Genomic DNA, 24,910 nt, shown 5'->3' with positions numbered 1-24,910 from the left:
CAGCCAAGTTGCAGCTATTGTAAATCGCTTGAAAGGTACAGTCGGCTACAATTATTTCAGATTTTTCTATTTGACACATTTCAGAGCCTTGCAGCAAAATTGAGTTCAGCAGCTTATGGCGTGTATAAGGGTAGATACATAAGTTAATCAATATACTGATACTGCTAGATTAGTTTATTTTAGTTATTTTCATAGTCTTATTGAATATATTTTCATTAAAAAAATAGAAATGTAGTCGAGTTTTTTGCCAGTTTTTCTCAATAAAATCTGTGTTCTGAAATGGATGGTAGGGAAGCAAATATTATACAAAAAATTTGACGTTAATAAGCGGCTGAAATGTCCTATATGAATAAATGATTGATTTGAATTATAGCAGACTCGTGTAACATCGTCTGCGTCATTTTCCTCGTTTTTGAAACATTTTTCAATGCGGCCCCGCTTCTCTTAGTTTATAACTTCCTGGTAAATTTTCAGGATAAATTGTCTATTATTTTTTGAGCTTTTTAGGATATTATCAGGTGCTAAGACCTGTAATACTGCGACTTGCATAGATCTATTGTGCTCGCCTTTTTTCAGAGTTTTCTAAATAGACCCGTCAGGGACCAGAAATTAAGAATATACTTAGGAGAAGTGGTTTTTAGCTTTTAAATTACGCAATGGAGCAATAGATATAGTGATTTAAGAGGAAGGTTTATATGCGTATAAGCGTTATATTTATTTATTTTAATTTTAATTCGGATTACATCCATATTGTCTTAGTAAACAACTTACAAAACTATGTTAGTAACTTATAATATACAGATACGTAGATATATTTCATTCATATGTCTGTGTCCACGTCCAGAAGCACTGGGTCCATACACATACACATACACATATACAAGCCGAAAAATTCAAAGATTTGTAATGTATCGGTGTGAACCCGGGAAGGGTCGCTAGTAAGAAATAAATTAAAGTACACACAAGTACCACTTATCGCATTCTTAATAAAAATCTGTATTTACTAAAAAATAATACTAATTTTAGAAAGTCGGATTAAAATAAATAACCTATAATTTATATTATGTACAGTTACCATAATAAACGGGATATATACCGTGATAATATTAATTACATTTTTAATAGGCAAAAACATAGTTCAACATAATATAATGCTGAGTTGAGTGTACTCAAGGCAAGTTGGGATGCAAGCGTGGTATTCGGTGCGAGTTACGACGCAAGTGTGCTTTTCCATTAGTGTTGTGGTGCAAGTAATGAGAATATGTCTTACTAAACATTGCAGATTTTTATAATTAAATTTACAAAACTTCTACTTCTTACACAGAAACCTGTGCTGTGATATGTCTGCACTCAAATGCAGAGTAATGCGGGGGGAAAGCGGATTGTTAGTAATGTGGACTGATGATCTCATTGCTAGCAATGTACCATGTCAGGTTGACCTCCACGCGGTTCGCCCTGGAAACCATCGTGATAAATTACTGGTGAATTTGTCATGATGGGCTAACTGACCTGACTTCATGCTCATCTTGTCATCCTCCACTGGACTCCACTTGCCCCGCCAGCGTAAACCGTTAGCGCAGGCGGGAGCTCCATTCCATTATCATCTATAAAAAAATGCCTCTGCATTTTTGCAAGGTGTCATATTCGGTCTGTTAGTATCACCAGATCGTAATATGTTATTTTATATTTCAGTGCGTACTAGGGTTCATGATTTCTCGAGCTTTTCAATTTCTCGGGTCTCGAGAATTCTCGAGGTTAATTTCTCGGGTCTTCTCGGGTTGTCGAGAAATTTACATTTACGTACGTTTTCTCATATTATTTTGTTCTAATAACGTCAAAAAACTCAGTGGTTTCATTTGAGACGAAAACCACTGCATTTTTTGTTAAATATTAAATATAAATTTAACTATAAAATTAATTATAAAACCCTTATTGGATTGGTATATTTAAAAACATTATACATATTATGAATAAGCAATTTTTTTTTAAATACTGAAATATATAAGGTTACATATGAAATTAGCGTTTTGTCGTACTGGCCACTTTGATCTTAAATATCTCCTCTTTGGTTAGAAATTTCAATTTTAATTTATACGGCTATTCACTCATGCATTTGTTTTTCGAAAACCGTAATACATATGCTAGGTTTTTTCATTGAGTCACTCTGCTTACAAAATAGAAAACTTAAAATATCGCGTCATTTACAAGTACGAGTACGAGTTCCGCCATGGCACTAGTGCTGCAGAAACGGCTCGAAGGATTAATGATGTGTATAGTGGTGGTGTCGCAAAAGAAAACACAATGCATTTTTGGTTGTAACTTTTTCGTTCTGGAAATTTCGACCTGCAAAACAATCCCCGTAGGCGGCTGGAGTCCAAGGTTGGTAATGAAGGATTGAAGGCAATTGTTATAGCAGATCCATCGCAAACCACGTCCGAGTTAGTTGCAGGTTGCGGTGTTAGTGACAAAACTGTATTAATCCACTTGTAGCAAATTGGGAGGGTGAAAAAGCTTAAAAGGTGGGTCCCTCATGAATTGAGTAGACAATTCGCGTTTCGATCGACAAACGCGCGTAGACTGCTGCGTTACATTAGTCAACCGGCATAATAATAAAGGGATTTTAAATCGAATCATTACCTGTGATGATGTGGATCTTGTATGATAATTGGAAACGCTCATCGCAATGGCTGAACCCTGGCAAACCAACCTAAACCTGCCCCAAGCGAAAATTGACCCAAAAAAAGTTACTTGCGAGCGTTTAGTGGACTAGTTCCGGTGTTGTTCACTTCAGCTTTCTTAAATCTGGCTAGATGATTACGGCAGATGTGTGTTGTCAGCAATTGAGAAACCATAATGGTAAAGCTAGCTGCTAAACAACCGAGGCTGGTCAATCGCCGTAGGCTACTGCTGCTTCAGGACAACGCTAGACCACACACTGCACAATATTTACCAAATAAGAAGAGATTCAATTGTAATGTCTAAGACTTTACAATTGCTCCCCGAATCTTGCTCCAACAGATTACCATTTTTTTCGAAATTTAGATAACTGATTGTGAAAAAACTCAAATCCGATGGGGCAGTCCAAAGTTCAAAGATTTTATTGATATGTCCAAATGTTCCCGTTCAAATGATTTTTCAGTAAAGGGATCTCAGTAAGGGGAATGAAGTACCTATGAGATGGCAAAAGTGCATAAATAGCAATGGTACATAGTTTGATTAAATACACATGTTATATTTGAAGAAAAAAAACTTCAGGTTACTCCTTTACAAAACACCACTTTCATATGTTAGGACCTAATATTATTCAAACTTATATTTATAATGACAGCACCATTTTTGGCTGGTTATTTAGAAAAAATCTACCTTAAACTTGTAAACAAAAATAGTTTCTGTAAAACAAAAAAAAAAAATACATGGAAGAAAACCTTAATATCTTAAATTATTGCGCCGCCACGCAATACAACAAACGGCAATTTAATTTCTATATAGGTACTTAATTTCTCGAGTTCTCGACTTTTCTCGAGCTTGATTTCCCGGGAACAAAACCCAACGATTTCCCGGGAATTCTCGACCCGAGAATTCCCGGGAATGAACCCTAGTGCGTATCTACTAATGATTGATATTTATTTATATATGGTAGTTTGTCGTAGCAATATATATTAAATGTTTACTCAGTGTTATGCGCCTAGATTCATGAATGTATGTTATTATTATTATATTTATAAAGTATCCGCAGAATACCATCGTTGTGGCACCCCGTCACGACATATGCTGGGCGGAGATCTATTTGGTACCGAAATAATCCAATATGTAATTTAACAATTATTTTTATTATTGTGTACCAAATAAACTTATTTTCTTTCTTTCTTTCCTTCCTTACTTTTCTTTCTAATATTATAAACGAGACCTATAGGGTACCGAAATATTCCAATATGAAATTTAAAAATTATTTTATTGTGTACCAAATAAACTTATTTTCTTTCTTTCTTTCCTTCCTTACTTTTCTTTCTTTCTATCTAATATTATAAACACAAATGTTTGTGAGTATGGATGAATATTTGTTACTCTTTCAAGCAAAAACTATGGAACTGATCTTGATGAAACTTTATAATAATTTAGCTAATAGTTCAGAATAACACATAGGCTTTTTACTTTAGCGATGTGACGATGCATTAAAAGCTTTGTGATTCCGCTATAAGCTTGTAACTTATTGATCACACAGTTACTGCTAATATAACAAACTTGCAAATGCATAATAATGAGAAAATTGCTTACATTTAGTGATTATTGCTTTCGATAACAATTGTATAGTATTGGACGGTGCAATTTGCAACACGAACCTGTCAGATGTAAGCATTTTTGTTACTTATTCGCAAATCCAGTCTAAGTTTTTTTTTTGGATGACTGACTGAGACAGTGATTTCGTGCTCATGGAATAATGATTATAATAATATTCCAAATTTAAATTTAAAAGTGAATCTGTGTTATTGTAAACATGTACAACATTTATTTGAAAAGAATACGAGCTGAGTTTCTTGTCAGTTCTTCTCATCTCGATATCATTCCGAACTGACGGTAGATTTGACATATCATAAGCGTCTGTAATAGACTAACATGAATAAAGATATTTTGAATTATAAACGTGAAAGTTTGTGAGTATGGATGGATCTGTTCATCAGTACTTACAAACTTTTGCGTTGCATGGAAGTTTGTTTCTCTTTCACGTAACAACTACTGAACCGATCTCGACGAAACTACAGCAATGAAGCTTACACATCAGAACCTTACCAGTTTTTTTTTAATTTTTTTTATGTATGATAGTGGAATATTACAGCCGTCTGCGCTAACGGTTTACGCTGGCGGGGCACCAGTGGAGGATGATAAGATGAGCATGAGGTCAGGTCAGTTAGCCCATCGTGACAAATTTATCAGGAATTTAACACGATGGTTTCCAGGGGGAACCGCGTGGAGGTCAACCTAACATAGTACATTGCTTCCAATGGGGTCATTAATCCATATTACTAACAATCCCCTCCCCCCTTCCCTTCCCAGTTTTTTTTTATGGATGATAATGGGATGGTGTTCCCGCCTGCGCTAACGGTTTACGCTGGCGGGGCACCAGTGGCAGTGGTATACAAGGGCAGATCTGGCCGCACATGGAATACTGTTCCCATCTCTGGGCGGGAGCACCTCAATATCAGCTACTTCCATTTGACCGCATTCAGAACCGAGCAACCAGAATCATTGGTAATCAACGTCTATGTGACAGACTCGACCCATTGGCTTAGCGGCGTGATATTGTATCTCTGCGCATTTTCTACCGCATATCACGGGGAGTGTTCTGAGGAATTGTTCGGATTAATACCAGCTGAGTTTCACCACCGTACCACCCGCCAGAAACTGAAATACCATCCTGATCATCTGGATGAATGGCGGTCTTCCACAGTGCGGTTTTCTAGAAACTTTTTGCCTCGCACAACTACATTGTGGAATCACCTTCCAGCAATGATATTTCCGAACCGATACGATATTGAAACCTTCAAGAAAAGAGCTTATTCCTTTTTAAAAGGCCGACAATGTACTGGCAATTACCCTGGTGTTGCGGGTGCTCATGGGCGGCGGTAATCACTTACCATCAGGTGAGCCGCATGCTCGTTTGTCCCCTGTGTTATAAAAAAAAAAAGTGAAGGATGATAAGATGAGCATGAGGTCAGGTCGGTTAGCCCATCTGACAAATTCACTATGAATTTATCACGATGGTATCCAGGGGGAACCGCGTGGAGGTCAACCTGACATGGTACATTGCTAGTAATGGGTCATGAGTCCACATTACTAACAATCCCCTTCCTACATTGCTACCTATACTTGTATACTGCTACAAGCATTTTAACTTATACGCCAAAACAACAACGGGTCAGCGAGTTGTATATCACAAAGCAGACGAAGTCGCAGGTAAACAGCTAGTTTGCTATACGTGAAATAAGTTTGGTTATAAATTACATACGTACATAACCTGGACATGTGGAGTGAGCACGGAATAGGTAATGAAACCGTGCAACTCGCTGGCAATTTGGCTCGGCCGTGTTAACACGCCCCCTGGTTCCTCGACATTTGGATAGGCGTAGTGGAGACTTCACATGTGCTGAATGAATAATACTCGAAGGTTTGGTGGTTTTTTTTAAGGATGATAATGGAATGGTGCACCCGCCTGCGCTAACGGTTTACGCTGGCAGGACACCAGTGGAGGATGACAAGATGTGCATGAGGTCAGGTTAGTTAGCCCATCGTGACAAATTCACCAAGAATTTACCGCGATGGTTTCCAGGGGGAACGGCGTGGAGGTCAACCTGACACAGTATATAGTATCCCTTTTTCCCCCTGGTTTAGTGGTTGCCAGTTGCTTAATTGGATCTATAGACTGAACTGGACGATAGGGAACAAAATATAATACACAAAATTTCATTCATAAGCGGCTAAAGTTTTGTACATGAATAAATGATTTTTGAATTTGTACACAGCTTTGTTATCCGATGATCTCAGGTTCGAATTCCACTCGATTTATTCTAAGTAACTGGAATGACTGTAAAGTTACAGATCACGAAATAATCAGAATATAATTTTCTTTAACAAAATTGAAAGATATATCGGTAATATTTTACCTCTTGCTGTAATAATGTTTTTGTTTTTTATTGTTTTAAAATCACAACTTGCTCTCATTTTTTTAATATAGCAAGCGTTAATATTGTTTTTTTGAATAATTTTAAAGCTGTTGGCCGAAGATGGCCTTTACAGCTTTACGGAATGATGGAGCGAATGCAGATGACACTCTAAAGTTTCGAACCTGAGGAAGGAGTTATTGAGCGGCAGAAAGCCAAATCTTGCCTGACCTATGCGACTTTAGTCTGAGGGCACCGCTAGGGTTTTGAACTTCGGTCCGTCGTAATTTAGATCCCCTGTTATATTAAACAGGGATTGATCGGAAGGGCTATTTAGAGGTTCGAACCACGGCTCTATCTGTCGATCTTTTTATATATTTTGAATGCAGCAGGGATCGATCGGAGGGGGTATTTTGGGGTACGAACCTCGGCTTGGTCCCTCGCAATTTTGATCCCCTGTCGAATTAGATAGATAGATATTAGATAGATTGATTCAAGCAAACTACTTGGTCTACGAAAAAATAAATCAGTTGTCAATTAATTAATTTGAAAATCAAAAGAATAGAATAGAAGAATCGAATAGAAAATCATTTATTCAAATAAACTTACATTGAAGCACTTTTGAATAGTCATAACACAAGACGAACAATCAAGAAACTTGTGTGTTGCTCTTTTAAATAATTTATTCTTACTTACAATTTAAGTTTAAGTGTGTGAATACAAACCACCGATTAGCACTAATTCAATGAAATAATAAAATAGAAAAAAAAACATTCAATATACAACAACTGGTTAAACAATTAATAAGAGAAAATAGGTCATAGTGATTAGAGCAGACCAGTCCACACAAGCAGTACGCGTTCACGAGTATGACGGATGAGCCAGCCACCATTGCGCTCGACCATATTTTAGGGAGCCCAAAAATGTTTAATAAAGCCTTTATAACTGAATACAATTTTTTTCTAGTACAGGCTAAAGTGGTCGGTGAGAAATCGTCCTAAGGGTTCCAGTATTCAGGGATAGAGCAAAATTTATAGCTCCATGGGCTCATAGTTACATGCTCTTTGTAATAGCTCACTGACCGTCCGAATGATGTCATTATTGTATGAGCATTGACTTTAGAAATATTTAGTTTCGTCATGTTCGGTGGTAGGTAAGTCTTGTTGTCCGTGAGTACTTCTTATTTATTGTAATACATTGAAATTACACTGTTGTAGTTGTTTCCGATAATTCATGGCGATGGAGGTTTCGTGCTTTAGAACACAATTTTATTTCCATTGGTGGTAGGTTCGATTCCAAATATTTGCATTTTGAGGTAAACATTTATATTCGCGAGTATGATCGTTTGTAGTCTGGACAGTTTGGATGTATATTATATATTCATTTACAAACAAAATGTTTTTAAGGCTTTCTATCAATAGTCTAGTGCCCATGACACAAACTCTGCTTAGTTTAGGACTATAGGGCACCGTGTGTGTTGTCTTTGGTTATTATAAGGGTTAATAATATAATATTACCAATAAGCACGGTCTCAGTTACAAATAGTCTATGGTACAGTTTATATTGTATTTATTTACTCCACGTCGCCGCTTTAGCAAGCAAGTTTGTAAATTAAAACACGTTCCTAATTTAAAAATAATATCACTGATGATATATAACGTAATCTCTATCTATATATCTAAACATATGAATAAAATTGGAGTGTCTGTTTGTAATAATGAAATAACCATTTTTTACTACATGCATATGAATATAAATACGGTACATACACCAAAATAACATGCTTTATAATTTTTGTCTGTCTATCTGTCTGTCTGTTGTTCTGTGTTCCGGCTAATCTCTGAAATGGCTGGACCGCTTTTGACGGGACTTTTTTTGCAGGTACCTGATATAATAAGGAGTAACTTAGCCTACTTTTATTTTAGAGAAAATAAAGTTAAGTTCCACGCGGACGAAGTCGCGGGAACAGCTAGTATTTTATAAGCTTCATATCAACATTTCTCTCACTCGTCAAATTAAAAAGATATCAGACACCACGGAATATTCGTTCCACGTTTAAAATTTCAAAATTAGGTGTTACGTAGTCTTGTGTATAATAGTTCACGATTAGGAGCGCTCCATTTATTCGCGGCTCCCTTGTGAACTAGTTCGTTGTACCATATTATGTTATCTGTGGTTGTACTATGCCTATTATATATATTTTTCCCGCAAATGAGTATTTATTTTTTTAAATGAAATGTAATTATTTATTATAAATATAATACAATGGCATAGGTTAGCATCATTTTATTTTTTAAATAAAATGTAATGATTTATTATGAATGTAATATTATATTAAATATATTAGCATTAAATTGTGAAGTAGGTAATAGTGTAATTATGGTTTTCACTATACACAAGGCGATAAGACTAGGATTAAAGTACAATGTAATTGACATTATCATTTTGTGATAACAGTCCCTAAATAAAATTAAGATTAACATTACAGCAAAAAAGATCCCCTCCCGACCCTCCCGATCGCTCTTTCGTACTAGTTCAAAGGAACTAAAGAGCGACAGTTCTAACTAATTGTGATCGCTCTTTCGAACTATAATAGTTCGTGAACTATACAAGCCTAATAATAAACATCTCGCTTGGCGTGGTAAGGCGCGATGTCAGCATGCAGACATCATGGCGGACGTCGAGGCATCATAGCCTCGTCGCTAATTTCCCAAGAGAGAGACCGCGACCCGCAAACTGCCGCGATAAACAACGGAACGCCACCAAGTATTAATAGGCGCTTGATATTTTTACAGACGTCCAAACTATTTAGTTTCTGACACTATTAACATTATCCCTCTGTGACTTTTAGAATTGATGTTATTTTTTGTTACACCATTTTATACGACCTGTTTATTTTTCATGTTATGTTTTGAGAGGTAATACATACTTTAATGGAAAGGTAGTGACTTCAAAGCAGGTTGACATTGATACTGGCATGTTCATTTATATTTCTGACATACTCTCTGGTGATGGAAACACCGGTAACAAACAATACAAGTCCAAGAGACGTTGGTAGCCCGCTGCCTGCCACGTGTGATTCAAATGTATTGGGCAAAATATTCCCATCTCAATAATGTGACTGAGACCGATTTTGACGGGACTTTCAGTCGCATATCTCTTTGGATTGACTTAGACTACTTTACTTTTATTTTAGGTAACAGGTATTTAATTGTTAAATATAAATATAAGTACATTAAGATTTGCTACCATTTTCCGTATTTGATTAAAAATTATAATATACTTCCAGGTATATAATAAAAAATTGTGAGCATAGAAAATTATTTGAATTAAATTGGATTGCGTGCGATAAAAAGATTTCTGTAATTATTAATATACATTTAAACATTGTGTTTAAGACAGATGATAATTAGGTTAATTTGCTAAAGTCTTTATAAAACGCATTTCAATTAAAGAAAATGTTTTATCAAAGGAGATTTTTATTTGGCTGTATTCTTTTCACTACCTACTTACTTACGGCGAAACATTTTAATTTCTTTAATTCTTTTCGGGGGAAAAAACAACGCATAGATCTACGAAGGCGAGGCAAAAAAAGTTAATAAACAAGTCCTGGGGTTTAATTAAAAAGCAAGGAAGCATGAGCCGTGTAATTATGGCGGGCGAAATGCAACCTTACAAAAATGGCGGCGGATTCGCGAGTGAGCATAAATTCCTTGTAGTGGGAAATGGCCGGCGTCCGAAAGCGCGGGAAAACGGTCAAATTTCCCGCGCTTGGTCATCGTAAGTTTTTGGTAAGAATCGTAGTGTTTTTGAAATTTATAACAATTATTTTTTATTGTAATCTAGTTTTCCGTTCCCGTTTCTCGTGAATGAATCAATGAAGAAAATTATATATTTTTTTAAATTATAATTTTAGCTAATGTATTGGATAAGACAAATCCCATCAAAAACTTAAATGTGAAATGATAGCCGAGTTTAATATTATGATATATGCCTTGATTGTTCACTTCTACGACAAAAGAGGTGAGATCTAATGGGTGCCAAGTTCAATGGTCTGTCCTGAAATGTATTTATAACAATATAAAATATCATTTCTTATAACTTAGAAAAATTTTTTTTTTATAAAATTTTCTCTTCTATGTTTTGACTTGGGATGTGGTTTTTTGACTTTATTTTCTAAAATAAAAGTAGCCTAAGTTACTCCTTATTACATCATCTACCTGCCAAAAAAAGTCCCGTCAATATCAGTCCAGCTATTTCAGAGATTAGCCGGAACAAACAGAACGACAGACAGACAAAAAATTGTTGTAATTGTAGTAGAAAACTGTTATTTCAATATTACAAACAGACACTCCACTTTTATTTATATGTATAGATATTAGGCGGAAATGCGTAGATACGCATTTCCGCCTAATCGAAAACTTCTAAGAAAGTTATGTTATAAAAAGTATATAAATTATTTTCTGTCTCTGGTGCAATGAAGAGCATAAAAAAGCAATAAAAAATCTTAAACAAGGACTAAAATGAACTTTAAACTTGGTGTATTTAAGCTCTATTATCGTATAATTAAATTTTCCTCCACCACGTTACATTCTTAGTGTGTTTAAAAAATAAGGTGACTTTCCAAGTTTCGCGGGCAACGTGCATTCGATTTTCGATTTTTTGTTGTCGTTATGTTGGTACACATGTGTCATACATATATTCCTAGCTTCAACTGAATTTGAATTTATTTGTAAGAGTGCTGCTCCTAGGTACTCCGTCTTCGCAACTGCAGCTGCGATCACTAAGCTTCTTAACACTACTTACACTATCTTAACCGTTTTTGACCAGGAAGTTGGTCACCTTAACCAATTCCTGGCTCGCGGTCTAGTGCTACGGAAGTAATTTTTTTCCCGATAATTTACACAGCGCCATCTAGTCTCACGCTAAGCAGAGCTTGTGTTATGGGTACCAGACAACTGATATATATAACTATATAACGGTATATAACTTTTTTTGTAAATACATACATAATATACATAGAAAACACTCAGACCGATACAAACAATCGTACTCATGGATACAAATGTTTATACCGTGCGAGGAATTGAACCTGCGACTGTGTAAAAACCACTAGACCGCCGAGACTATCATATGACGAATTGAAGTGCATGGTGCTGTCCTTATAAAGACGACGCCACGGGTGCCACTTTTCATTTCGTCGCCATCAGCTTGTTTACCATTCCGTACAATAATGTAAATATAATAATAATAATAATCTCAGGACAATTCGCACATCGCCATCTAGACCCAAGTTAAGCTAGCTAAAGCTTGTGTTATGGGTACTAGATAACTAATACATATACATAGAATTTTTTTTTGTAAATACATACATATTATATATAGAAAACACCCAGACCGATACAAACAATCATACTCATGAATACAAATGTTTGTGCCGTGCGAGGAATCGAACCCGCGACCATCGGTCGTAAAGCGGTGTGCTTGACCGCTAGACCACCGAGGTCGTCATCAATATAAGTATACTTATGGTAAATAATAATAGGTAGGTAGTACGTAGGTATTTTCGTCATTTATCTTCCGCAGTTACCCCACTATCTTTTCCAAAACCAATAAATTCATAAACCGCGACCATAAAACGGATGAAAAACAGCCGACAAACAGGTAAGTCCTTCACGAGACGCTAATAAAAACATTATCTCGCCCCAAAAACGTTCATTCAAAACATTACATTGGCCGAAAGGAAATCAGCCCAAAGACAGGCGCGGGCGGGCGGGCGATAAATTATAGGACACGTTAATAGAGGTAATAAAAGCAACCGTGGGCTAGCTTTCTCCATTAGTTCTATTTCTCGGAGCGAGCCGGCTAATCGTTACTTCGTTACGTTTTAACTGCTTTCCAGCCGACTTCAAGAACGAGATGTTATTTTATTATATTTCTTGAATAAAGTTATAACCCAGGACAATTCTTACAGTCCCAAGCTGAGCAGAGGTTGCACTATACGTACTAAACAATTGGTGCAAATCCTTTATAAGATCTAATATTATAATTACGAAATCTATCACTTTCTCTATTATTCCGGACTACTTTAATGTTATGGACCACAGTTGGATATGGGATATTGGACTTCACAGGACGATAGGGGGTGTGTGCAGATGGCATTCCAAACCAGAGGAAGGGCTTATGGGGCGGCTGTAGGCCAACTCCCACCTGATGGATACGACTTTAGTCTGAGGGCACTCCTAGGGGTTCGAACTTCGGCTCAAGCCGTCGTAATTTCGATCCCCGTTTGAATTGGACGGGGGATCGATCGGAGGGGTAAACTACTGAACGCGCGGGCGGGCGGACGATAAATTATAGGACACATTAATAGAGGTAATAAAAGCAACCGTGGGCTAGCTTTCTCCATTAGTTCTATTTCTCGGAGCGAGCCGACTAATCGTTACTTCGTTACGTTTTAACTGCTTTCCAGCCGACTTCAAGAACGAGATGTTTTGTTTCTTACAATTTTAATTAATTACGTTGAAATATTTAATGAAGGAATAACCTAAGAGTATCCTACCTACTACTACTATATACAGTACTACTACTATATACATCCCATTTAGTCTAAAACTAAGCAAAGGGTACTAAACCATTGGTAATCAAATCCTTAATGATATCTAATATTATAAATGCGAAAGTAACTCTATCTGACTGTCGAAACTACTGAACCCCGCGGGCTGAACTACTTATAAATATTTTAGAACACATTAATACATAAGGTAATAAAAGAAATTGTTGCGAGAATCGAACCTGCGACAATTGGAAGTAAGTATTTTTTGTTTTCTTAATTAAAATGCATTCATATTCGTACAAATGATAGAAGTGTCCCGTATGAATAAATATTTAAATATTTTTGAGTTTATTTGTGGTAGCATATATGTGGGTTTCGACATGCGACATTTGGTAATGTTGCCAGTAGCGCTCCATTGCCAGTGTTGCCACATATATTGTACAAAATGTTCCCTATTGGACTGCGAGTTACGCCACGCCACCCAGGGACACTGTGTTATATATGTGTACAGGTCGTGCAATAAACACTGTCGCGAACACAGAACCTGTAATTTCACTGCCTAAAAATAATCAAAACATAATTAATTTAACATTCAGTTAGACTATATACAAAATAAATGTACCCGCAATTTCACCCGCGTTAAATATCAATATAAAATATAACCTATGTGTTATATACTGTTTTAAATTTGACGCGGTCATTATTTATACGTATAATTAGTAAAAAAAAAAACTAAAACAAAAAAGTACAGTTTACCCGTGATCATGGTGGTTGAAACACTGCCGAAATATGGGTAACTCAGCAAATAAATATAAAACGTGGTAATATCCCGTGATTTTTACTAATTATACGTAGCTTATGTGTTATTCTGACGTAATATATATACATAGTTATACATAGTATAAAACAAAGTCACTGTCGCTGTCTGTCCTTATGTATGCTTAAATCTACTACTAAAAAACTACGCAACAAATTTTGAAGATGTTTTTTTAATAGATAGAGTGATTCAAGAGGAGGTTTATATGTATAATACATGTACACCCGTGCGAAGCCGAGGTGGGTAGCTAGTCTATAATATTAGTAAGGAAGTTCGCGCCATTGTACAGTGCATAGACTGTAGTGTGTATACATGGTTAATAGCAGATATGGGACGCAACAGACGAAGCGGAACATATTTGTAGACCCCATGGGGGTTAATAACTGTATCCAGTTTTAGATCATCGACAAGAAGCGCTTGATACAATATTAAAGAACAGACGAGTAAAACCTTGTTGTCTAGTCGTTTACTACCCCGAAAACTCGATGTCGAGGTTCGAGTCTGACAGAAAAAAAAATGGGTTAATTTATACTTCTTCGGTGATGGAAACACCGATAACAAACGTTTATTTGTTTACTTTTAATTATTCGTATGTTCGAATTCTATATATAAGGGGCTCTCATCGATACCAGTAGAGGTCAGTTAGCCCATGGTGGTAAGTTCACCACGAATTTTATGATGAAACATGATGGTTTTCAGGAGGAACCGCGTAGAGGTCATCCTGACATGTTACATTGTCAGCGATGTGGTTATTAATCCACATTACTAACAATCTCCTTTGCCCCGTGCGATGACTCGAACCCGCGACCATAAGGTGATAAATCACTAGACAACCGAAGGCGTCAAAACTAAAAATATGAAATAGATTAATTCATTTTTTTTAACATTTAAATAATAAATAAATCACCCTGGATAATTAACACATCGCTATTTAGTCCCACTGTAAGCAGAACTTGTGTTATATGTATTAAAGAAGTGATATAAACATAATGTAATACATGTATATTATACATACAATCCGCTACAAACAATAATACTTATGAATATAAATATTTGTACCTTGCGAGGAATTGAACCCGCGACCATTGGAAGTGAGGCGGTGTGCTAAACCAGTAAACCTTGAGGCTGTCAATAGATAGTTATTTTTTTATGTTCGATTTATTCGTACCCATACCGTTTTCTCATCATTCTTTCGGTTTGGATAATTAACTATGGCTTTTTAAAAATATTTTCGGTCCTCTAGAGAGGAGAGAGATAAATCAAATACTCTCATCATCGCGCAAGATCGAACTCTTCCCGAGTTGGAACAAAAATATCGAAAAGCCGAGAATTCCTAGTGGATTTCTTTTAAAGTTTTAATTGCGCGTTAATTAGTTTGCCATGAAAGTTTGCCTCGGTTCTTACCCTATTTTTATTCCTGCTCGCTGGCGCACGTTATCAATTAAAGTCCTTTTTAATTCTAGTTCGGTGGTCGCCCTCACTAGAGACTGAACGCAGAGTTGCACAATTTTGTACCGGTATAAATGATCGCGTAAGTTTTTCTTATCCCGTTTACATTCAGCCGCTTCCTCTGCCACTCGCGGTGCGGGTAATATTGCCGGCGATAACTGAGCGAGAGGGCTGAATGTAACGCTGCCAGTCCTTTGACTCGCGCACGAAAAGCCGACGAAGATCAACGACGACGATATAAGCATATTAAGCTTTAAACTACAACTAACAAAGTAAAACTAAACATTGACAATAACAAACTTAAATATATATAATATTATGTATGTATTTACAAAAAATATGTATTTATTTATATCCCTTGTTTAGTACCCATAACACAAGCTCAGCTTACAGTGGGATTAGATGGCGCTGTGTTAATTGTCCAAGGTTATTTATTTATTTACAACTAGCTGTTCCCGCGACTTCGTCCGCGTGGAATTTAACTTTATTAGTCTAAAATAATAGTAGCCTAAGTTACTCTTTATTACAACAGTTACCTGCCAAAAAATATTCCGTCAAAATCGGTCCAGCCATTTCAGAGATTAGCCGGAACAAACAGACCGACAGACAGACAGACAAAAATTGTAAAAAATGTTATTTTGGTGTATGTACCGCATTTATATTCCTATGCATGTAGTAAAAAACGGTTATTTAAATATTACAAACAGACACTCCAATTTTATTTATATGTATATATATAGATAATATACATACAATAACAGTCCTAGTGTTATGATACTTTTTTTTAAATAAAATATAAATATATTAACGTAGCTTTCTGTACATGAAAGATTTAACGGAAAAAATAATTTTTTCCTCTTTGTAATATTAATTTAGAAATGAAAAGCTATTTGAAGAACAGTTAATTATTATTTCGTATAACAATATAATTAACTTTGAAACAGATATAAGCAATAAAAAAATATCTTCAGTTTTGATATTTACCAAAAGCACATTGTTTACGTTTATTCCCGCATCCGCTCGCAAAAATCACAGCAATAATTATGGGGGAATATATATTTATTCGTCCCGGAGTAATTCAGCGCTGTGACATTTTTAATTTTGCCTCAAAAAAAAAATTGCTCGATTAATTACGTTTTTATTACGGCCGTGAGGACTGTGCGCGGGGGTGCGGGGGTGCGGGGGCGGCATTAAATTTGGTTTAGCAACAAATAATTACTGCTTTTTCCTGTTAACCATTTTTCATTTCTACCAGAACACATTATGTCTCGGCCGTATGTTTTGCAGTTAATGTATACTTAATGTTCGGAATTATTCTCACAGGTATATTTTTCGGTTTCCGTTGTAAACAACTAAATGTTTATTAGGGCAATTTTCGTGTCCAAAATTGTTAGGAAAACATTTACCTATTCAAATTCAAATTCAAAAAATCATTTATTCATAAGCGGCTAAAATGGACATTTTAGCCGCTTATCTATGGACGTCAAATTATTTATATTATAAAGTTTTCCCTACCGTCCAGTTCAGTATACAGATCCAATTGAGAAGAATCGGCAAGAAAATCTATTGAATTTCTTATTTTTTTTAAAAAGCCAGTCATTTATATTTGAATGTATAGATACTTACATAGTCGCTTCAGACAGTCCCCTTTGTCGGGGCTGCTTTGAAGCCGAAGAATCGGCTGCTCACGTAATCCTGGAGTGCAGTATCCATACAACGAAAACGAATCTTCGGATCGGTGAGGTCGCTCCGTGAAGTCTGTGAAGATACCAGGAGACTTCTGCGCTTTTGGGAGCAGCTGGGCTAGCTACTCTAGTAGTCTCGGCTCTACACGCACAACGGCCCAGATGAGAGGCAGGTAGCGACTGTGAAAATAGAGTTAAATTTACATTACATTAGGTGTCTATGTCTATGTCTATTATTAAATGAAAATCCCGTGCACGAACAACTATTGTTATGCACGCTCGTCATTCAAGTAATCGTTTAGTGAGTAACGACTTTGCTTTATAAACAAAAGTTAACAAAGTGCAATCAAATGCCGTCCCTATAGCAAACATCATGAGTAAGTATAAAGACTTATAATAATAATATCTCAGGACTATTCACACAGCGCTATCTAGCCAAGCTAAGCGGAGCTTGTTTCCGTCTTAGAAATCTGATAAAAATACTTAAATATGTCTTTTACACATACATACATAATACACATAGAAAATATCCAAACAGATATTGTTCGCGACTATTGTAAATATTTGATTATTGTTAGCTTAATAAAATTTATAATTGTAGTAGTTTCAATTCCCTAATAGGTAGAATTAAATTGTATTGTATGTAAAGTTTAAATTAATAAATAAAGGAGCGAGTAGAGGTGGTCTTTCGCGCTCTCCGTCCCGCTCGCACCTATGTGCGTAACACAATCGTTACCTAGTACGTGACACGGTGCGAGCGGGCGGAGTATAAATATAGGTGCCGAACGCGGCACAATTCATTCCGCTTCCATCGCTAGTACAGACCACCGAACTCTGCTCGAGAGGATACTTACACTTGTCTTTCTTGTTTCCACCTGCACCCGCAACCTTACAAACAAGTACGGGGAATAGATACCCGTACATCTGGTCCTTCGAGAAGCCGGATTGTTGGAAGAAGAAAGCAAGACCATCTGGTCCTTCGAGAAGCCGGATTGTTGGAAGAAGAAAGCAAGACCATCTGGTCCTTCGAGAAGCCGGATTGTTGGAAGAAGAAAGCAAGACCATCTGGTCCTTCGAGAAGCCGGATTGTTGGAAGAAGAAAGCAAGACCATCTGGTCCTTCGAGAAGCCGGATTGTTGGAAGAAGAAAGCAAGACTGCACAGAGATCAAGATCACAGATGCCAACAACAAGAAGCCAAAGAACAGCCATGGAAGCTCAATCAAACGAAGAAAACACCGCCGCCGTCACGTCGCCTGTCGCCGCCACGCCGACCGTCGCCGCCACTACGTCGCCTGCTGCCGCCACTACGTCGACCACCACGACGTACACGTCCTCGGAACCTACTGCTACCACGGAGACTTCCGCGGAGACTACCACAACAATTCCAAGGGCGCCGCGCACCACAGCTTCAAAAAAGAAGAAAGAATTGGCTAAAGCCAGAGAAGAATTGCTACGCAAGGAGGTAGAACTGGCCGCCGCACGCGTCGCAGCATTGGAAGCAGACACGGACGACGAAGAGGAGGACGAAAATGAAGAGGACGCCGCCACATTAAGAAGAGAGAGGACTACGGACTGGATTCGCCGGACGAGCACATTGGCACTCACAATGGAGCCGCACACAGAGAGGACGACCGCCGACTTGCATCAGGGGATTAATATCTCATCGATACCCGCCGGAGAGGGAACGAAAGCGCCGCAGCCGCAGCCGTGCAGCGACGCATTCCGACGGGACCATGCAAGCCACAACGGTCCGAGGGAAGACTCCATAGCACCGATGATGCCAACGAAGAAAGAAGAGGATTCACTGAAGGGGGCATCGACTATAAGGAATTGGCGACTGCAATGACTATGGCAGCTCGCGCAATTCAGCCCTCCACAGTGCCGCGAGTCACAGAACTACCACCCTTCAACGGCGCGTCAAGCGAATGGCTGCCCTGGAAGATGGCCTACGAAGAGTCTGCGGGGCAGCTGACCGAGCAAGAAAACTTGGGTAGATTACGTCGGTGTTTAAAGGGTGCGGCCAAAGAGGCTGCACACTGTCTTTTCGTTGGGGATACGTCTGCAGCAGAAGTAATACAATTACTTGCTACGAGGTTCGGCCGTCCAGGAGCACTCGTGATGGCCGAGATGAATAAACTTCGTGCGCTGCCGCGGCTGTCAGACAACCCCAAGGACATCTGTCTATTCGCATCCAGAATAGCCAATGTCACTGCAACAATTCAAGCCCTGAAGAAGAACCACTATTTGTACAACGAAGAAGTGACAAGATCCATCACGGAGAAGATGCCTTCTGCGCTACGATTCAAATACTACGACTTCGTAGCAGAACAGCCAGCTGATCAACCGGACCTAATAACGCTCTCCAAGTTCCTGCAAATCACCGCAGCCAGGTGCGGTGACTTCGCACCCGCCGAAGTAATAGTAAATGAAGACCGGCGGGAGCCAGCAACGAAGAGAAGCGTGAAAACATACATCACGCAGGAGAAACCGACTTCACCGCCGTGTCCGACGTGCAACAGGGAGGGACACGCACCACCCGATTGCATCACTGTGAAGAACGCCGAGCCACAAACAAGATGGGAGATAGCAAAAAAACACAGGCTATGTTTCCGTTGCCTGAGGATAAAAAGATTTCGTCACAACTGCAAGACGAAGAGATGCAACGTTGGTGGGTGTACACACCTACATCACCCACTCCTGCACGTCGACACCATAGAGAAGAAGGACAGCGAGCCCTCCGATGATAAAGCAGCCGCAGTCGTCGCGTCTGCGAGAGAAGATAAGAAGATCGCATTCCTCAAGATAGTGCCGATACAAGTGATCGGTCCCAAAGGAACGTGCGATACATACGCACTCCTGGACGACGGCGCAACGTGCACCATCATCGAAGAAGCAACAGCGAAGCAAATCGGCGCCACTGGCCCTCCCGCACCCTTCTACATAGAGGCCGTGGCCGGGACACGCATAAACGCCGATGAATCGAAGCTTGTCCACTTCACAATACGGGGACGAAGATCGGAAGATCATGCCGTGTCTGCGCGAACCATGAAGAAACTACTGTTATCTCCACAAACAGTATCACGCAGCGCAATAGAAGACTGTCCACACTTGTACGATATAATAGATCAGCTGACATATGAAGAAGGTCAACCGACGGTTCTGCTGGGTCAAGACAACTGGCATTTGCTGCTCGCACATGAAGTCAGAAGAGGCAATAAGACACAACCGGTCGCATCACTCACCGACCTGGGTTGGGTGTTGCACGGCACGGGAGCGGCGAGAGCGAGACAGCAAGTGCACAGAATCAGTCACTTAGTCGACGGGCAAGAAAATGAAGAATCCATAGAGCGATTAATGAAAGAACACTTCGCTCTCGAATCACTGGGCGTCACACCGAAGCGCTCATACAATGAAGAGGAACAACGCGCGCTGAAAATATTGCAGGAAAAAACTCGCCCGTTACCGGCGGGAGGCTACGAGACCGCGTTGCTATGGAAACGCGACAACGCAACGCCGCCGGCTAACTACGACTCAGCAATGCGACGCCTCGAGTTAATTGAGAAAAAACTCGACAAGAATGAAGACATGAAGAACAGATATAAACAGCAAATTACCACGCTGTTAGAAAGGGGATATGCAGAAATCGCCCCACCGGTGAAGACTGAACGAGTATGGTACCTGCCACACTTCGCTGTCATCAACCCACAGAACCGGACAAGCTGCGCATCGTGCACGACGCCGCCGCCAAGACAAGGGGCATTAGTCTCAACGACATGCTGCTGTCGGGACCCGACCTACTCCAATCACTACCTGGGGTCCTCATGAGGTTCCGACAGCGCCGTGTGGCGGTCACAGCGGACATCAAGGATATGTTCATGCGTGTCACAATACGAGAAGAAGACCGAGACATGCAACGGTTTCTATGGAGAGGAGATCGACGCCAGGGTCCAGCTGTCGAATATAGGATGAAGAGCGTCATCTTCGGGGCCACTTCGTCGCCATGCACGGCGATATACGTGAAGAACAAGAACGCCGAACTACATAAAGAAGAGTTCCCGGAGGCGGCTGCAGCGGTGGTTGTCAATCACTATGTTGACGACTACCTCGCTAACTTCGACACTGAAGAGCAAGCCGTACGAGTCTCAAGCGAGGTCGCCTACATCCACAGCCGGGCGAACTACTATCTTCAGCGCTGGGCATCGAACTCGCGCCATGTACGAGAAGAGTTCTCACATAGAAATGAAGAGAACATGGTGCAACTCGACGCTGAGAAGATACTGGGAATGGTGTGGCGGCCTGAGGAAGACAGTCTCGGGTTCAACTTCAACGGGAACAAACTTCCGTTACACATCATACGAGGCGAACGCACCCCAACGAAGAGAGAAGCCCTCCGCGCCGTTATGTCGCTGTTCGACCCATTGGGCCTGGCCACACCCGTCACAATACAAGCCAAGAAGATATTACAAGAAACATGGCGCACGGGTATCGGCTGGGACACCGAACTGCAAGAACGGGAAGCAGCAGCGTGGCGGAGCTGGATATCGCACGCACAGCAGTTACCCCACTTGGTAATACCACGGTGTTACCCCGGTGTGGCGACGGCACATACGACGGAGCTTCACACATTCGTCGACGCGAGCTCAGATGCATACGCCTGTGTCGTATACTGGCGGGCCGTATGCGTGACCGGCGAGGTGCGTGTGTCACTCATCGCAGCCAAGGGAAGAGTGGCCCCTTTGAACAAGGTCACCACTATACCACGCCTGGAGCTGCAAGCGGCCGTACTAGGGAGCCGCCTGTCACGCACGGCTGTCGAAGAACACGATTTGAAACCTGCCCGTCGTGTCTACTGGTCGGATTCGCGTACCGTACTGTCTTGGTTACGCACCGGGCCGCGTGCATTCAAGCCCTTCGTCGCTCACCGAGTCGCTGAAATTATGGAAGATACGAAAACGAACGAGTGGAGATGGGTGCCGACGGCCGACAACGTCGCGGATGATGCCACACGCGACGTGCCACACCACTTCACTTCAACACACAGATGGTTCCGGGGGCCGCAGTTTCTATATCGACCAGAAGAAGAGTGGCCTCATGAAGACGATTCCCACCAGACGGAAAATACAAGCGAAGAGCGCGCCCACACAATACAAGATGCAACACGATTATCTCGAGCGTTGCCCGATCCCGCGCGATTCTCCGACTGGATGAAGATCGTCCGCAGTACGGCCCGCGTATTGCAATTTATAGATAAGTTACGACCACTCAAGCAACACTGCGCCGTCGCTACCCACAAGAGAAACAAAAAACATGAAGACGATCCCACGTGGCGAAGCAACAAGATAAGAAAACCAGGACCGTCGAAAAGAAAAAACGTACGTGCGCCTGTGTGTTATATACCCATAGATACACACTACTTAGAACGCGCCCGTCGGCTATGGATCCGCTCAATACAAGAAGAGGCATTCAGCATCGATATAGCGGCGTTGCGACGCAATAAACAACTGCCGTCGAGTAGTCGACTTATACAGTTGTCCATTTTCATCGACAAAGACAATGTGCTGCGACTCCGCTCAAGGGTGTCGGCTGCCGCCGATCTGTCCGCAGAGCAACGGGAACCACCCATAGTCGACGGTCAACATGTATGGGTACGCCTGTACATAGCATGGGTGCACAGAAAACTTCATCACGGGGGCTTCGAAACCACTGCGAACGAGGTGCGTCAACACATGTGGGTGTTGCGCCTACGACATGCCGTTCGTAGTGAATTGAAGAGATGCCAAACGTGCCGCATCAGGAAAGCAGCACCAGCACAACCATCAACGGGCAACCACCCACGCAGCAGGCTGGCACATCATCAGCGGCCGTTCACCTTCACCGGCCTAGACTACTTCGGGCCGATGACAGTGACGGTGGGTCGCACGCATCAGAAGCGGTACGGCGTGCTGTTCACATGTCTCACCACGAGGGCTGTGCACCTGGAGATCGCCGGCAGCCTCAGCACCGACTCCGCAGTAATGGCTCTGCGGCGCTTTATAAGCCGCCGCGGGTGCCCCACGGAGCTGTGGTCGGACCAAGGCACCAACCTCAAGGGTGCCGACCTCGAGATGAAGAAAGCAGCCGCTGAAGCCATGGAAGAAGAGTCGTCGGTGCGCTTTATACGCTGGCGCTACATACCACCGAGCGCTCCCTTCATGGGCGGCGCCTGGGAACGACTAGTGCGCAGCGTGAAAACCGCGCTGGCCGCAACGCTGCATGAACGAGCCCCGAAAGAAGAAGTCCTTCTCACCCTGCTGGTGGAAGTAGAACACACGCTCAACAGTCGACCTCTCACCCACGTGTCGACATCAGCAGACGACGAGGACGCACTCACCCCCAACCACTTCCTATTGGGAGGTCCGTCCCGCGTACCACTGCCGGGAGCTTTCGCTGAGGGCGATACGGCGGGCAGGAAGGAGTGGCGCGCCAGTCAGTGGCTCGCTGACTGCTTCTGGAGGCGCTGGGTAACCGAATATTTACCCCAGCTACAACACCGGCGGGAGCCCCGAGCTACACACGGAGTCATCAAGTTAGAAGACTTGGTGCTGGTGGCAGACGGCAACTTGCCTCGGAACTCCTGGCCGCGCGGCGTGGTGGTGGCTACGTATCCGGGACCGGATGGTGAAATACGGGCGGTCGACGTGCGCACTAACAAGGGGATACTTCGGCGACCTACGAAGAAATTAGTAATCCTGCCAATCGAGCAACGCGAACTCGAATTAAATACAGCTTAGCTGCGGCGGGAGATATGTTCGCGACTATTGTACATATTTGATTATTGTTAGCTTAATAAAATTTATAATTGTAGTAGTTTCAATTCCCTAATAGGTAGAATTAAATAGTATTGTATGTAAAGTTTAAATTAATAAATAAAGGAGCGAGTAGAGGTGGTCTTTCGCGCTCTCCGTCCCGCTCGCACCTATGTGCGTAACACAATCGTTACCTAGTACGTGACACGGTGCGAGCGGGCGGAGTATAAATATAGGTGCCGAACGCGGCACAATTCATTCCGCTTCCATCGCTAGTACAGACCACCGAACTCTGCTCGAGAGGATACTTACACTTGTCTTTCTTGTTTCCACCTGCACCCGCAACCTTACAAACAAGTACGGGGAATAGATACCCGTACAGATATAAATAATCATACTCATAACTACAAATATTTGTACCTACCATGCGAGGAATCGAACCTGCGACCACCTCTAATGAAGGCTGTATTACCTATGAAGTTTGTAAAACATTCTTATTGAAACAGAAAGAAATCGAGATGTTTTTATACGTTTAGAACGTCAGAGTGCAGTGACAGATGTAATATATAAAACAAATTTATACAAAGAACATACTAAAAACTGTATTCTAAATATAGGTAAACGAATATTTAAAACTTCCAGAGATTCTCATTGTAGCTCTAACAAATTTGATTTGGTAAGTATACATGGAAATGAATTCACTTACAATGAAAATCTGAGTGGATTAGCAAGGAGGAAAACAAAAAATAAATTCGACGGTGTTAACAAAAATTAAACAGCTGTAATTCTTATGTTAATCTGTACTTTATCCCAAGGAGCAGGTATCACGGCTTATGAAAAACACTGCACGAGATACCGGGCTCTGTTTGTTTGCAGACTCCGCGCGAATATTTCCTGCCCGAATCTTATTATCTTCTAATGACACGGACGTATATTTTTAGTTGTTTCATTTTATAATTCA

General features: G+C 40.6%; 1 protein-coding gene across 1 annotated transcript; it reads left to right on the top strand.

Annotated features, from left to right (window-relative positions):
- The first annotated feature begins 20,985 nt into the window (after nt 1–20,985).
- LOC131851179 (uncharacterized) lies at nt 20,986–23,934 on the top strand. Its single transcript, XM_059201626.1, has one exon. The coding sequence runs from the start codon at nt 20,986–20,988 to the stop codon at nt 23,932–23,934; it is 2,949 nt and encodes a 982-aa protein (XP_059057609.1).
- The last annotated feature ends 976 nt before the right edge of the window (nt 23,935–24,910 follow it).

The sequence above is a fragment of the Achroia grisella genome, unplaced genomic scaffold (genome assembly GCF_030625045.1).
Source record: "Achroia grisella isolate CSIRO2021 unplaced genomic scaffold, CSIRO_AGI_Agris_v1 utg781, whole genome shotgun sequence".
In the NCBI taxonomy this organism is placed as follows: Eukaryota; Metazoa; Arthropoda; class Insecta; order Lepidoptera; family Pyralidae; genus Achroia; species Achroia grisella.
Note: the sequence above shows the minus strand (reverse complement) of the source record. Positions and strands in the feature narration are given on the sequence as shown.